Raw genomic sequence first — 13,074 nt, forward strand, 5'->3', positions numbered from 1 at the left:
GGGGGGGAGAAGCCTGCTCCTCCCCATCGCCAGCCCCGCAAACTCGGGAGATAGCGGGAGAGGCGCAGCGCGCCATCCCGCTGTCCCCCGACTTGGCTAGAAGGCTGGCGGGGGGGGGGGAGAAGCCTGCTCCTCCCCGTCGCCAGCCCCGCAAACTCGGGGGACAGCGGGAGAGGCGCAGCGCGCCATCCCGCTGTCTCCCGACATGGTTTGGAGGCTGGCGGAGGGCTTCCTCCTCCCCCAGCCCCGCAAGCTCCCAGAGCGATGCCAAAGCTGCGCGCAGCTTCGGCATGGCTCTGGGTCCCGTTCTGGGGGAGGGGGAAGCTCGGGCTTCCCCCGCCCCAGCCCCGCGCCTGGCGGGGGGGGGGGAATAAATTTCCCCCCCTTTATTTTCCCCCCCAAATCTAGGTGCGTCCTATGGACCGATGCGTCCTATAGTGCGAAAAATACGGTACCTGTGAAGTTCTGTTCTTCTCAAGGGAAGCAGGGTAGCCAAACCCACCCTTAGTGAATCTGCTCCTACCTACAGAGGTCCATATATTATAGCCTGAAGTGTATGCCTAGAGGGGAGAATCAATTATCTGTGCTTAAGTTCCCTTGATATCTGGGCAAATTGTTCATCCTAAGTGGTGGGAGAGCTGGGAGTTGGGTTATGTGTGTTGTTTGAAGAATATTCAGCAACTCAAGTTAGTGTTTTGCTACGTACTACTGTATGTACTACGCTTTGACCTGCTCTTCAGTTTTCCCTCCTTTTCTCAGCCAGACAGGCTCTTGTCCTCTCAGATTGATTATTTTGACTACAGGGGAGAGTCCTTCCTGTAGGCACAAAAATGGAGCCTGGTCTGTCAGAGCAAAACCCTATTTAAATGCTAGCTGCCCCCTTTCTCTCCCAAAACACATTTTCACATATAAATCCAGCATTTATGTTTCCGTTTGTTACAGTAACTGGATATTATTTAATTTGTCAGCAGAATTGGAAAGCATGTATTTATTTTACAGTTAAATAAATGTGTTTATTGTACATTAAAATTTATGGGAGCCCCATTAATTTTTTTACCTTGGTAACAATTTCCGTTAATCACCTACTTCATATGAAATAAATGTGCCTTCAAAGTAATGTGGAAGGACTTAATTGATCCTTTATTGTCCTGCTGTGTTACTGTTTAAACACAGCAGGAGGGGTAATGAAATTAGTGTCTTGTAGTCTTGGTTAACTTTTTCCCTTCCATCCACAGATTGTGAGGTAAGGTAGATTGTAAAGCATTTATAAGCTCTGTTTGGGTTAAGCATATATATATATATATATATATATATATATATATTTCCTCCCTCAGATGAATGCACTAGACACACTTGGACAAACTGCTTTGCATAGGGCTGCTATGGCAGGTCACCTGCAGACATGTCGCCTCCTGCTGAATTATGGTTCGGACCCCTCCATCATCTCCTTACAAGGTTTTACAGCAGCGCAGATGGGCAACGAAGCAGTGCAGCAGATATTGAATGGTGGGTGTTCTTTCAGACGATAATGATAACCAATGATGTGCATTTGTAATTTGCAGGAAAGGCTGATTGGTTCTTATTTTAATTAAAATAAAATTGCTTTGCAAATGAGGCTCAAGGCAGCGACTGAAAAGGATAAACAAAATGACACAGTGAAACAATGTGACTCTATTTACAATGACTGTTAAAAAGTCACTGTAAACAGGATGACAAGCTCTACATGAGCTAATTTCAGACCTGGGAACTCTTTCCAATGTTTAATTATGTCAATTCTCTTGATACTTTAGTCACCCACTCCCTCTCCCCCTCCTGCCTCCCAGACTCTTTTTTATGATTTCCTTTACTGGGCTTGTTTTGAATCTTTCACATGCATATTGTACCTACTTGACCTTGGGCTAGGCAAATGGGAAACTTCCCAGTTAGTTAACTCATTAGGTGAATTTTTGAGAGCTGCTTTTGATGTTCCAAAGCCAAAGTGATTCTAAGACCACAGATCATATGGAACTGGGATTATTTAACAGCTGGAAATATGAATGGCCAATCTTGGGGTTTTAGCTTTTATAACAACAAAGAATCTTCATATGCAGAGTTCTGGCTGGGGGATGGTAAATGCAGCAATCTTGTCCAGCTGTTCAGATCAGGACATAAAGGCTTTAAAATAATAGCTTCTAATAATAAAAGCTGCAGCTCCACTTGAATGCTTTATCATTCTTTTCAGAGAAACATATCCCTTTAAGAAAATAAGTATGTTATAAGAAATATCCAGTTTACTACACCAAAAGCCAATTAGCTTTTTTTATCCATATATTTAGAATTCCAGCCAGCACATTATTTTGTGCAATGTCCACAATCATGCAGTCAGACTTAAGTTCACGCAGTGGAACTTTCTTTCCTCTTCCCTCCCCTTCATCCCCCTGAAATTTGTGGAAGGGGAATCTGTATGTTCCAGTAGTGTCCAGCCTGCCAGAAGACAGACAACATTAGATTTCTTGGGTTTTCTTTTGTTTTTCTTTTTGTTCTTGTTTTTATGTCTTTTGTGTTTTTCTATGTAGTATATTTATTATGTGAACCGTTCTGAGTTCTACGGATTGAAGGTGGCAAACAAAACAAACATCTCCCTTTGTCGCTTCCATGAAATAATTAGTATTAGTTACCTGAACTTCACCAGCAGATGCAATGATGGGTTGCAACAATTTGAAATTCAATATAAAAACAGTGAACACAAAGGACGTTACAAAGTGCTTTACTGTTGCTAATTCTTACAGCTCCATAAGGTCAGCTAGGCTGGATCAGACCCTGGGCCCATCTGGTTGAGGATCCTGTTTTCACAGTGGCCAACTAGATGCCTACAAGAAGCCCTCGGGCAAGACTTGAGCACAACTGTGCTCTGCCAGTAGCTGGGAAACATAAATGAGGCATGGAGAGTGCATGAACTCAACAGTGCTTAGCTTATTTTGTTGTTATTGCTATTTTGTTAATGTTTTTAATGTTTTATAGATTATAAATGCCATATTGATTGGTTATTCATGCAATATGCTGTAATTGTGATGTTCGGCTTCTTTTTTAGTTGCTGTTTCGTTAATAGTGTTTTATATATTATAATTGTTTTATTGATGAACTGTTGATGATTTGTGGATTATTTTATATATTTTATGCTGTATTTGCGGTGTTCTGTTATTGTTCTGTATTGTTTGTAAGCCGCTTTGAGATACATTTGAATGAAAAGCAACATAGAAATTCAATCCATCAGTCAGTCATTGCTCACTTTCCCCCCTAAGCTAGAAATCCTCAAATGTTATAACCTTTCCTCATTGGAGAGTTGCTCCAGCCCCATGGTATGCCCCAGTATGTTCCTCATATGGGGACTGCATTGAACTCATGGAGAAGGTGGGATTTATAGAATTGTAAAGTTGGAATGTACCTCGGGGGTCATTTAGTGCAACCCCCTGCAATGCCCAGTGTGGGCTTTGAACCCATTGAGATCAAGAGTCTCGTGCTCTACCAACTGAACTGGAACGTCCTGGTTTGTAGTTCATATTTTTGCTTAAAAGTTGTTTCTATAAATTCAACCTGTTTATAATTTTTTTGTCTCTTGTGTAGAGAGCACTCCTGTACATACATCTGATGTGGATTACAGACTGTTGGAAGCCTCTAAAGCTGGAGACTTGGAAACTGTGAAGGTAGGTTGGCGCAAATAACATCCAGTGTGTTCCTGTATACAGGGGTACCTTGGTTTAAGAACAGTCCTGTTTATGAACAATTCGGTTTGCAAACTCTGCAAAACTGGAAGTAGTGTCCCGGTTTGCGAACTTTACCTCGGTCTAAGAACGGAATCTGAATGGTGGAAGGGCGGCGGGAGGCCTCATTAGGGAAGGTTTAAGAATGGACTTCCAGAAAGGATTAAGTTCGTAAACCGAGGTACCACTGTATTACTGTCATTGCTTGTGTGATCTGCCTAAAAAGATAAGAGGAAGTATTTGGCACCATCAAAATCAGCCCTACCTTTTGTGTGTGATAATTCCATTTTGGGTGCATTATAATGCAGCTCGTTGGTGGGCAGGTGCGTTTGACTGCTTTAGAATCAGTGGGATTAAATCAATCACAATTGCAAATAGAGCACAGTAAGACAATTATGACTCACAGACCAGCTTGGATGTCACGATAAACCCATGGCTTATTGTGAGTAGACTTAAAAACCCTGTCTTACTCAAAAACATTTTGAATTGGTGTTCTTTATTGCAAGAGAGTCACTTCATGGTCTAAAATTTAAATAAGCAATTCAAGAATTTGCATCTGTAAGGCAGGACACTGAGGCAAAAAAAGAAAAGGAAAAGAGAAGCAGCAGCAATGAAACCTCCTCTCATTTTTACACTTTGAGAAGGTGGTAACTGCTTGAAAAGGTCTCTTTCACGAGTTCCTTTATGGATGTTTTTCCTTTTCAATTTTCATTTCACAGCAACTTTGCAGTCCTCAGAATGTGAACTGCAGGGATTTGGAGGGGCGTCATTCAACCCCATTGCACTTCGCTGCAGGTTATAACCGAGTGTCAGTCGTGGAGTACTTGCTTCATCACGGAGCGGATGTGCATGCAAAGGATAAAGGGTAACCTGGGATTCAATTTACGGTTTTGTGTCTGAATAGAATAGCTTCTTGCTTTCCAAGTCCTTTTGCTTCTGTGCTTTTCAGTACCTTATTCTTCAGCTGTATGGCCACAGTCCAGGGCTTCTATTTATATCCTCCGGTTTTGCAGCCAACAAAGGCAAACTCTTGATTAAATTTCAACCTATTCGCCCCGTCCACTACTGCCAGATGCTGGTTTTTTTGGAAGAAGATTGCTGCTTCTGGATCTCATGAGGAAAAGGGGTTGCGTTTCATCAATGCTCTGATGATATCTGTCTGTGAACAAATGCCGGCTCCCTCAACCTGAAAAGCGAGATGAGCGGCGTACCACATAGTCGCCTTTGACTGGACTTAACCGACCAGGGGCCATTTACCTATTTTACCTTTACATTTTTACTAAATGTATATAATTTTTAAGGTTTGGAGGTCCATCACTTGTCAGAGACAGTTGATGCCATCATTTGGAATGCTGATTTATCTTGAAGGATAACTACAATTTTTACTTACTTCTAGATCCTGACATACTAAAAGCTGACATGTTTCTTTTTTTGATTAGTGGCTTAGTGCCCCTCCACAATGCCTGTTCATATGGACACTACGAAGTGGCAGAGTTATTGGTGAGACACGGGGCATCTGTCAACGTCGCAGATCTGTGGAAGTTCACACCGCTACATGAAGCAGCAGCAAAGGGGAAATATGAAATCTGCAAGCTCCTTTTAAAAGTATGCAACTTACAATTTCTTTAGACTTTTGAAGACGTGAAAAAGAGCTGAGTAACAGCCGGGCTTTATTTTTTAAGAAATGGGGATCAGCTTCAGCATCTAGCCTGACGATGAGTACTAGAGAACGTGCTTACCAGTTGTGTTCTGTTCTAATCAAATTTCAAAACTGGATTTTGAAATTTTCCAACTATTGAATTTTCTTCTACTAAAGAGCATTTAATGAAACCTGTGGCATGTGGTACCGCATGCAACGTTTCTGAGCTAGACAATAGTTCAGTTGGTAGAACATGAGCCTCTTAATCTGAGGGTTGCCCACATGTTGGGCAACAGATTCCTGAATTGCAAGGGGTAGGGCTGGGTGATACCAGCTTTGCAACGTCGTGGTTTGTCGCCAGCCAAACATTGTGGTTTGACGATATACCGCAACGTTGAAAAAACAAGATGCATTGGCCTCTGCCCGCGAGACACCGGGTGAAACTGCCCCAGCTCTCACCTTGAAAGCTGAGGCAGTTTCATCCAGGCTCGTGGGCTGGGACAATGCAGCTTGTTTGTGCAGCTAAGCTGGGAGGAGGGAACATTCCCCCACCCCAGCTGAGACAGCCCCAGTGCTCTCCCCACTTGCCCGTGAGTGGGCAGAGCATCAGAGCTCCTTTAACTGCTTGCTGCGGGGAGTGGCAACCGTGTTCCTCTCAGCCAAGCAGTTTCACAGAGCCCCCACTCCACCGCCGACTTGCGGGAGCCAGCACAGGACTGAGGGCTCCTTTAACTGATCGACTGAGGCAAGGGCAGCTGCACACTCTTCAGTTGAGCAGTTTAAAGATGCAGAAGGAGGAACAAGGTGTATCGACACCTCACCGATACAGCTTGTTTCTCCCTCTCCATCGTATGAGGTCTGCCACTCCTGAGTCCCTCTGCTAGCAGTGCCCATTGGAGGAAGGAATTCTTGACTCCCTCCAGTGGATGCTGCTATCAGAGGGACTCAGGAGCAGTGGCGGTTTCACCAGCGATATGCCCTCATACTGCTCCTGGGTGATATATTGATAAATCACCCAGGCCTAGCAGGGGGTTGGACTAGATGACCATTGTGGTCCCTTCCAACTCTAGGATTTTATGATTTCATGATTCTATGAAAATAAGATCAGAAATGATAGTTAAAATTACATAATGAATACAATTGTATTTTTACTTATAGGTTAGACGTGGTACGCTTATTCAGATTTACAGGCAGCCCCCCGTTTATGCGGGGGTTACGTTCCAAGGCCCTGTGCGCATTGATGAAATCGCACATATATGAAACCCATTGAAAAAGCTTGCAAACGCCCCAATTCACCCTGGTCTGCTACCATTTCACTCATTTAGTGATGGTTCAGTGGTGTCTTTATGACTGGGTCACCTCTGGGTTTGGCGCAATGTATGTATACACAGTCGTGTGCACATGGGGCTGCAAGTATAGTATCTCTGCAAACTGGCATGCCTTTGCAAATAAAATCAGTAGTTTGTATGTGCAGCATGCCATGGAAAAATCTGAACTCATGATTCCTGGTTTCTAATTCACTGAATGTTAGCTGCAATAATTAGGACAAATTTTCGAAGTAAATCTGTTGGGGTCGGAGAGGCAGCGCATTAAATTTCTAAAGGTAGCATTTGTTTTTATGCTCTTAACAGAAGTGGTTCCTTTCTACAACTTAGTTGTATTTTTCTCCCTTTCTTCCTCCTCATGATAAGAATCATGTATCACTCAAATTGCCGCCATTGTGAAAACCATTTGAGTCCCTTACTGGTGTTTCATAGGTTTGACTCTGGACTTAAAAGGAAATTGCTCTTTATGTCTGCAGAAATATATGCATTGCATCAAAGCCTTCCCTCCAGACTGCATAAAATGTTAAAATTTCCTTTTGGTAAACTTCCTGTCACAACTTTGGCTTCACTGTATTAAAGTGAGCATGTGCCAGTCCACCGTTTTGCTTCAAATGGTTTCCAAGATAAGCATCACTTTTCTCCCCATTGTCTCCTGTGGGAAACCATTTGAAGCTTGTCCAAGCATTTTTAAAATGTTCAGAGGGTAGACTCTCTATTTGCTGGATTGAAACAATTGCTTAATCCAGACCACCATTTTGATTCCAACAGTGGTCATCCATATTATTCTGGGGAGCTTAAAGGAGGGCACTAATACACCTTCTCTAGTTTTTTTCTCAGCAAAGAAAGGGTGTCACCCGCCCTGCACCAGTTATATAGTATTGCTGGATTGCTGACTATGTGAATGGGTTCTACATCTTTCTGTTACCCCCACAGCTTATGGAAGAGCAGTGCTTGTAATGAACATCCGTCTGGGGCTATTTTTGCAGGAGGAACCAGCTTAGTGGGGGAGGGAGTGTCCCTTCCTGGTCCTCCTCCATCAAATTATCAAGATAATTATCTACAATGTGAAGTTGTGCCTGCAGCTGTCAACATCTAGTTCTGCACTGCTGTGAAGCAATTTCAGGGCAAGGGCAGGATTTTCTCTTTGAAAAATCGCAACACCTGTAGTCAGACTTGTGGCTAACTGATTAATATTCTTTCACGGGCTTCTCACAGTTTCCATGGTATCAGCATTTCTGTTCTGGAAAGTCTCTACCCACAAGCCATTTTTTTTTTGGTATTTTTAAAGGAACGTCTTCAGGAAGGTAGTATGAAAATTATAAAATCTGCTTTTACGACTGGGCCTATTTGAGGAGAATTGATAATTTTAAAGAAGAAGCAATCAAAATAATTACAAACCTTTTCTTCTTTTCTCTTTCCTCCTTCCTTTTCTTTGAGTTATATGTGGAACATATATTCATCTTGTAAGGACTCATAGCATAATGCTATTTTTCCTGAAATTGTGGGGGGATATCCCTATTTGGGTTGCACCTCCCATTCACTTCAGAAGGCAGGGCTATGTAATTTACCTTGCACAAGAGAGAGAGAGAACTGTTCCCAGTTTTCAGTCCTGCCTACTCCTGGAGACAGGATCAGGCAATGTTTGTACCTTCCCCCATTTTCTATTTCTGATTTTATTCTGTTTGCCCTGCCTTCCTCCCAGCTAGTCTGACTTACCCTGAGAAGAGGGATTTTGGGGGGGGGGTCTTGGCTTGGAGATCTCCCTGAGAGGCAATATAGAAAGACATCAGGGCATCTTATCACCAGAAAGATGATAAAAGGTAAAGGGACCCCTGACCATTAGGTCCAGTCGTGACTGACTCTGGGGTTGTGGCGCTCATCTCGCTTTATTGGCCGAGGGAGCCGGCGTACAGCTTCCGGGTCATGTGGCCAGCATGACTAAGCCGCTTCTGGCGAACCAGAGCAGCGCATGGAAACACCGTTTATCTTCCTGCTGGAGCGGTATCTACTTATCTACTTGCACTTTGACGTGCTTTTGAACTGCTAGGTTGGCAGGAGCAGGGACCGAGCAACGGAAGCTCACCCCGTCGTGGGGATTCAAACCGCCAACCTTCTGATCGGCAAGCCCTAGGCTCTGGTTTAACCCACAACACCACCCGCATCCCTGTAGAAAGATGATAGACCAGTGCTATTGTTAGACTTGTCCAAAGATTGATTTGAAAGAGTATTATCAAGTTGCTGCCAGAGCTTTGGCTTGTCATCAACTGCTCAGGGGTCAAAGTTCTCCCAACTGGACATTTTGCTTGGTTCTTGATGCACACCTTCATTTGGGGGTGACTAGTCACATGCAATGAAGTGTGACTAGAGCTGCAGCCTGGACTAATTCATTTTCATCCTAATGAGCTATTTAATCTGGTTAAAAGATGTAAAATAAGTAAATGGATTAAAGAAGAGAAAGCAGATTTAGTTCTGTTGCAGTGAATACATTTCAAGCCACCAGAATCTCACGGTTTAAGTACTGTATTTAAAGCAGATTCTCTTTGCTTGTGCTGTGATAAAACACAAGGAAGTGAATACTTAGATCTTCCAACAAAGGGTATTTGGGTGTTTATAAGGATATAAGGGAATATTGAGAAGATAAGAAGAACAGTAGTGGATTGAGTTTTGGATTTTAAGGTTTTCCTATGGTACCTCTGAAAGAGAGAGCAGTGTGTTGGATAATTATTGATTGGAGATTTCACAGAGTTTATGAGCTTCAAGGCAGAATAACGTAACACTCAAACACAGTGCTAATCTTAGGCTTAAGAAATGAATAACAGAATAATTTATTTAGTGAGGGAAAATGCATCTCTTTATCTTGAATATGTGGTGTATATTAAAATACGTTTGCCCACATATTCTCTACTGGCATATACTATTAAATACATTAGGGTCTGTTTTAAGTAACACCTGCTGGTATTTATATATTCTTTCTTTTAGTACTGCATTACTTTAATATAGTATTAGAGGGGTATACACTGTCAGTTGCACTCTTGAGTAGACCCATTTTAGTTTTACTTATCTAGAAATATTGAACTGTAAACAGTATATACTATTCTGCTTTTGGGGTTCTGTGGGGAGGGTGAAGGAATTGGAATCTTAGCCACCCTGCATTTTATTTCTGCTAGTAAACAGTAGAAATGTTGTTTATAGCATGGAGCAGATCCAACAAAAAAGAACAGAGATGGCAACACACCCCTAGACCTCGTGAAGGAGGGAGACACAGATATACAGGACCTGCTGCGAGGTGATGCAGCTTTGTTAGACGCTGCCAAGAAGGGCTGCCTGGCGCGAGTTCAGAAATTGTGTTCTCCAGAAAACATCAATTGCCGAGATACCCAGGGACGAAACTCAACTCCGCTGCATCTTGCTGGTAAGTGGTTTGTCAAGCTTTCTTTATCACAGCCACATAATTTATTCACCCAAAAATTGTCTTGGAAACAGTCCCAGCTATTTAAAGAATCATACATGAATGCAGCAGGAAGTGAGAGGTTCTCCATTAAAAATACAAGCGATTTTTCTATTAACCACTGGATGTTCCGTTGATGCTTTGTTTTTCTTCATAAAGCTGGTTACAATAATTTGGAAGTTGCTGAGTATCTTCTGGAGCACGGTGCTGATGTCAACGCTCAAGATAAAGGAGGATTAATTCCACTACATAATGCAGCATCCTATGGGGTAAGCATTATTCATTAATGTATAGATTTTCAAGACTCTTATTCCCCCGTTCTGTAGAATTATCAAGGCACCTTACAATGCAAAACAAAGAAAAAGAAAAAAATAACCCCAGCAAGTAATAATAACAGCAATAAATAATGAAGAAAACAATCTATACTCCCAAAGATGGTGCAGCAGCAATATACTATAAAAGATTGCTAAAACTGGTATAGGTGTAGAGTATATTGGTAGCTTCTAATTACTGCAGTTTTCCCTTTAAGTGGAAAGCCTGTCAGATGGGAAACAGAAACGTCTTTCCAGGACTTTTAATTGAAATAGGGTGAATAGATCATTTTTACCGAAACTGTTCCTTGCATGCGTATAGCTATTTGATAAGCTGGGGGTGAGAATTTTGCACCTGGCCAAAAATCTGAGCAGCAGGGGAACGATGATTCTTTGCACAATGTGGCAGAAAAATGCACACGACTGTTTTCTAGTGATCACATGACTACCATGATAAGTTACCCCTTGATAAATAGTCATCAGTATTTACCAGTGGACTGGTGAAATCCAGATCAAAGTATTAGGAGAAGACAAGTTCCTAGGTTCCACCTTATCCTGCTCCCTTTGTTTCATATATGCAATCAATAAGCAAGCCTTTTTCAATTTCTTCTGTTCCCATCTTCCTATGTAGAAATGGAAAAAGGCTTGCTTATTGATTGCAACTAAGAAAAGCCCACTTTAGGGAAACTCCAGGTAACTGAAGAACTGCAGGAGCCTCAGTATACTGCAAGTATGTTAGGGAGCTTCCAGCACTTAATACGTCCATCCATCCAAGACTTATAAATGCATAACCCATCATTTAAGAATGCTTTCTTTTGCACTTCCTTTATGGGTAATGCCTGCTTGTTATTCTACTCTCTTTTTTTATCTCTCTCTCTCTCTCTCTCGCCCCGCCGGCAGCATGTGGATATAGCTGCTTTGCTGATTAAGTACAATACCTGTGTAAATGCCACAGATAAATGGGCATTTACACCATTGCATGAAGCAGCACAAAAAGGAAGGACGCAGCTGTGTGCCCTACTTCTAGCTCACGGAGCAGATCCAACGATGAAGAACCAAGAAGGCCAGACACCTTTGGATTTAGCTACAGTAAGTCCGTTTTGAAAAAGAAACAGCAGTTAGTGATCTGCAGCTTAGAAATAACTGCTGTTTCTTTTTCAACTAGTACAGTCACATGCTTTTTACTTACCATATTTTTCACTCCATAAGACACACCAGGCCATAAGACGCACCTAGTTTTTGGAAGAGGAAAACAAGAAAAAAATATATTCTGAATCCCAGAAGCCAGAACAGCAAGCTGGATCGCATCCCCTGCCCGGGAGAGGCTGCGCGCGGCTAAGTCTCCCCCAAGAGCTGCGCTCCCTTTAAAGAGTGCATGGAGTGTGCGTGCGGCTCTTGGGGGCTTTTCCCAGAGGAGGGAGAAGGGCAGCCCTTCTCCCTCCTTGGGGAAAAGCCCCCAAGAGCCGCGCGCTCTTTAAAGGGTGCACGGCTCCTGCGGGCTTTTCTATGAGGTGGGGGAACCCGCAAAAGCCGCGCGGAGCATGTATGTGTGGCTCTTGTGGGGTTTTCCCACCTGCATTCGCTCCATAAGACGCATACAAAATTTCCTCTTACTTTTTAGGAGGGAAAAAGTGTGTCTTAGGAAGCGAAAAATACGGTAATCAGCCACATTTCTATCCTGACCTTTCTGTTAAGGAGCTCAGGGTGGCATATGTAAAGTTGGCCCAATTTTATCCCCTCAAACAACCTTGTGAGGTCGGGTAGACCTCATAGTGAGTTTCAAGACTAGGGACATGAGCCTACTTCCCTCCAGCCCAAATCCAGCACATGATTCATTATACTACAATTCTCCTGTTTTACATCAAGAGCAGGCAGAACTATGAATCTTGTACAGATTTTGCATCTTTCTTTGTAAACCCATCATTTTGTCCAGGCAAATTCACGATGTGTTCATTCATTTGGTTACTATTGAACGATTGCTTTCCACCTTAAATTCGATTTTGACCCTGCTCCTTGAACTTTTATATTGAATTTTAAAAACCAAGTGATGGCACCTGAAATGTGAACATGCGTAAAAATAATCTCAGTTTCAAAACAGCAGAACTTAATGCTTCCAAATTTGTCCAAGGCTGATGGTATTTAACATTCACAAGCAATGCCAGTTTAAAGAACAGCTTGAAAATAAAAATAAAAATTATCTAATCAGGGTACATCTTCAAGAAACAATTGAACACTGTTTCTAATTATTATTTTTTTGTATATGTGATTTTCTTGTTTTCAGGCTGATGATATTCGAGCCTTGCTGATAGATGCGATGCCCCCAGAGGCCTTGCCAACCTGCTTTAAACCTCAGGCTACTGTTGTTAGTGCCTCTATCATTTCGCCAGCATCAACTCCATCCTGTCTCTCTGCTGCCAGCAGCATAGACAACCTTGCAGGACCTCTGGCAGAAATAGCAGTGGGAGGGGCGCCCAATGCTGGTGATGGAGCAGCAGGAACAGAAAGGAAAGAAGGAGAAGGTAAGTTTGCTGACAGCGTGAAACACTCAGGCTACAATCCTGTGCACACTGACTAGGGAGTGAGCCCCCTGGTACCTAGTGGGACTTATTTA

General features: G+C 42.6%; 1 protein-coding gene across 2 annotated transcripts in view; it reads left to right on the plus strand.

The window, feature by feature from the left end:
• The window catches only part of TNKS (tankyrase), a 72,859-nt gene that overhangs the window by 44,645 nt on the left and 15,140 nt on the right, over positions 1–13,074 (plus strand). For both annotated transcript variants that reach the window (XM_053370925.1, XM_053370926.1), the window contains 8 exons: positions 1,335–1,506; positions 3,604–3,683; positions 4,460–4,605; positions 5,180–5,345; positions 9,897–10,116; positions 10,312–10,421; positions 11,364–11,552; positions 12,745–12,982. In XM_053370925.1, coding sequence (XP_053226900.1) covers positions 1,335–1,506; positions 3,604–3,683; positions 4,460–4,605; positions 5,180–5,345; positions 9,897–10,116; positions 10,312–10,421; positions 11,364–11,552; positions 12,745–12,982 — 1,321 coding nt within the window. The remainder of the gene's footprint in view (positions 1–1,334; positions 1,507–3,603; positions 3,684–4,459; positions 4,606–5,179; positions 5,346–9,896; positions 10,117–10,311; positions 10,422–11,363; positions 11,553–12,744; positions 12,983–13,074) is intronic.

The sequence above is a fragment of the Podarcis raffonei genome, chromosome 17 (genome assembly GCF_027172205.1).
Source record: "Podarcis raffonei isolate rPodRaf1 chromosome 17, rPodRaf1.pri, whole genome shotgun sequence".
Classification (NCBI taxonomy): domain Eukaryota; kingdom Metazoa; phylum Chordata; class Lepidosauria; order Squamata; family Lacertidae; genus Podarcis; species Podarcis raffonei.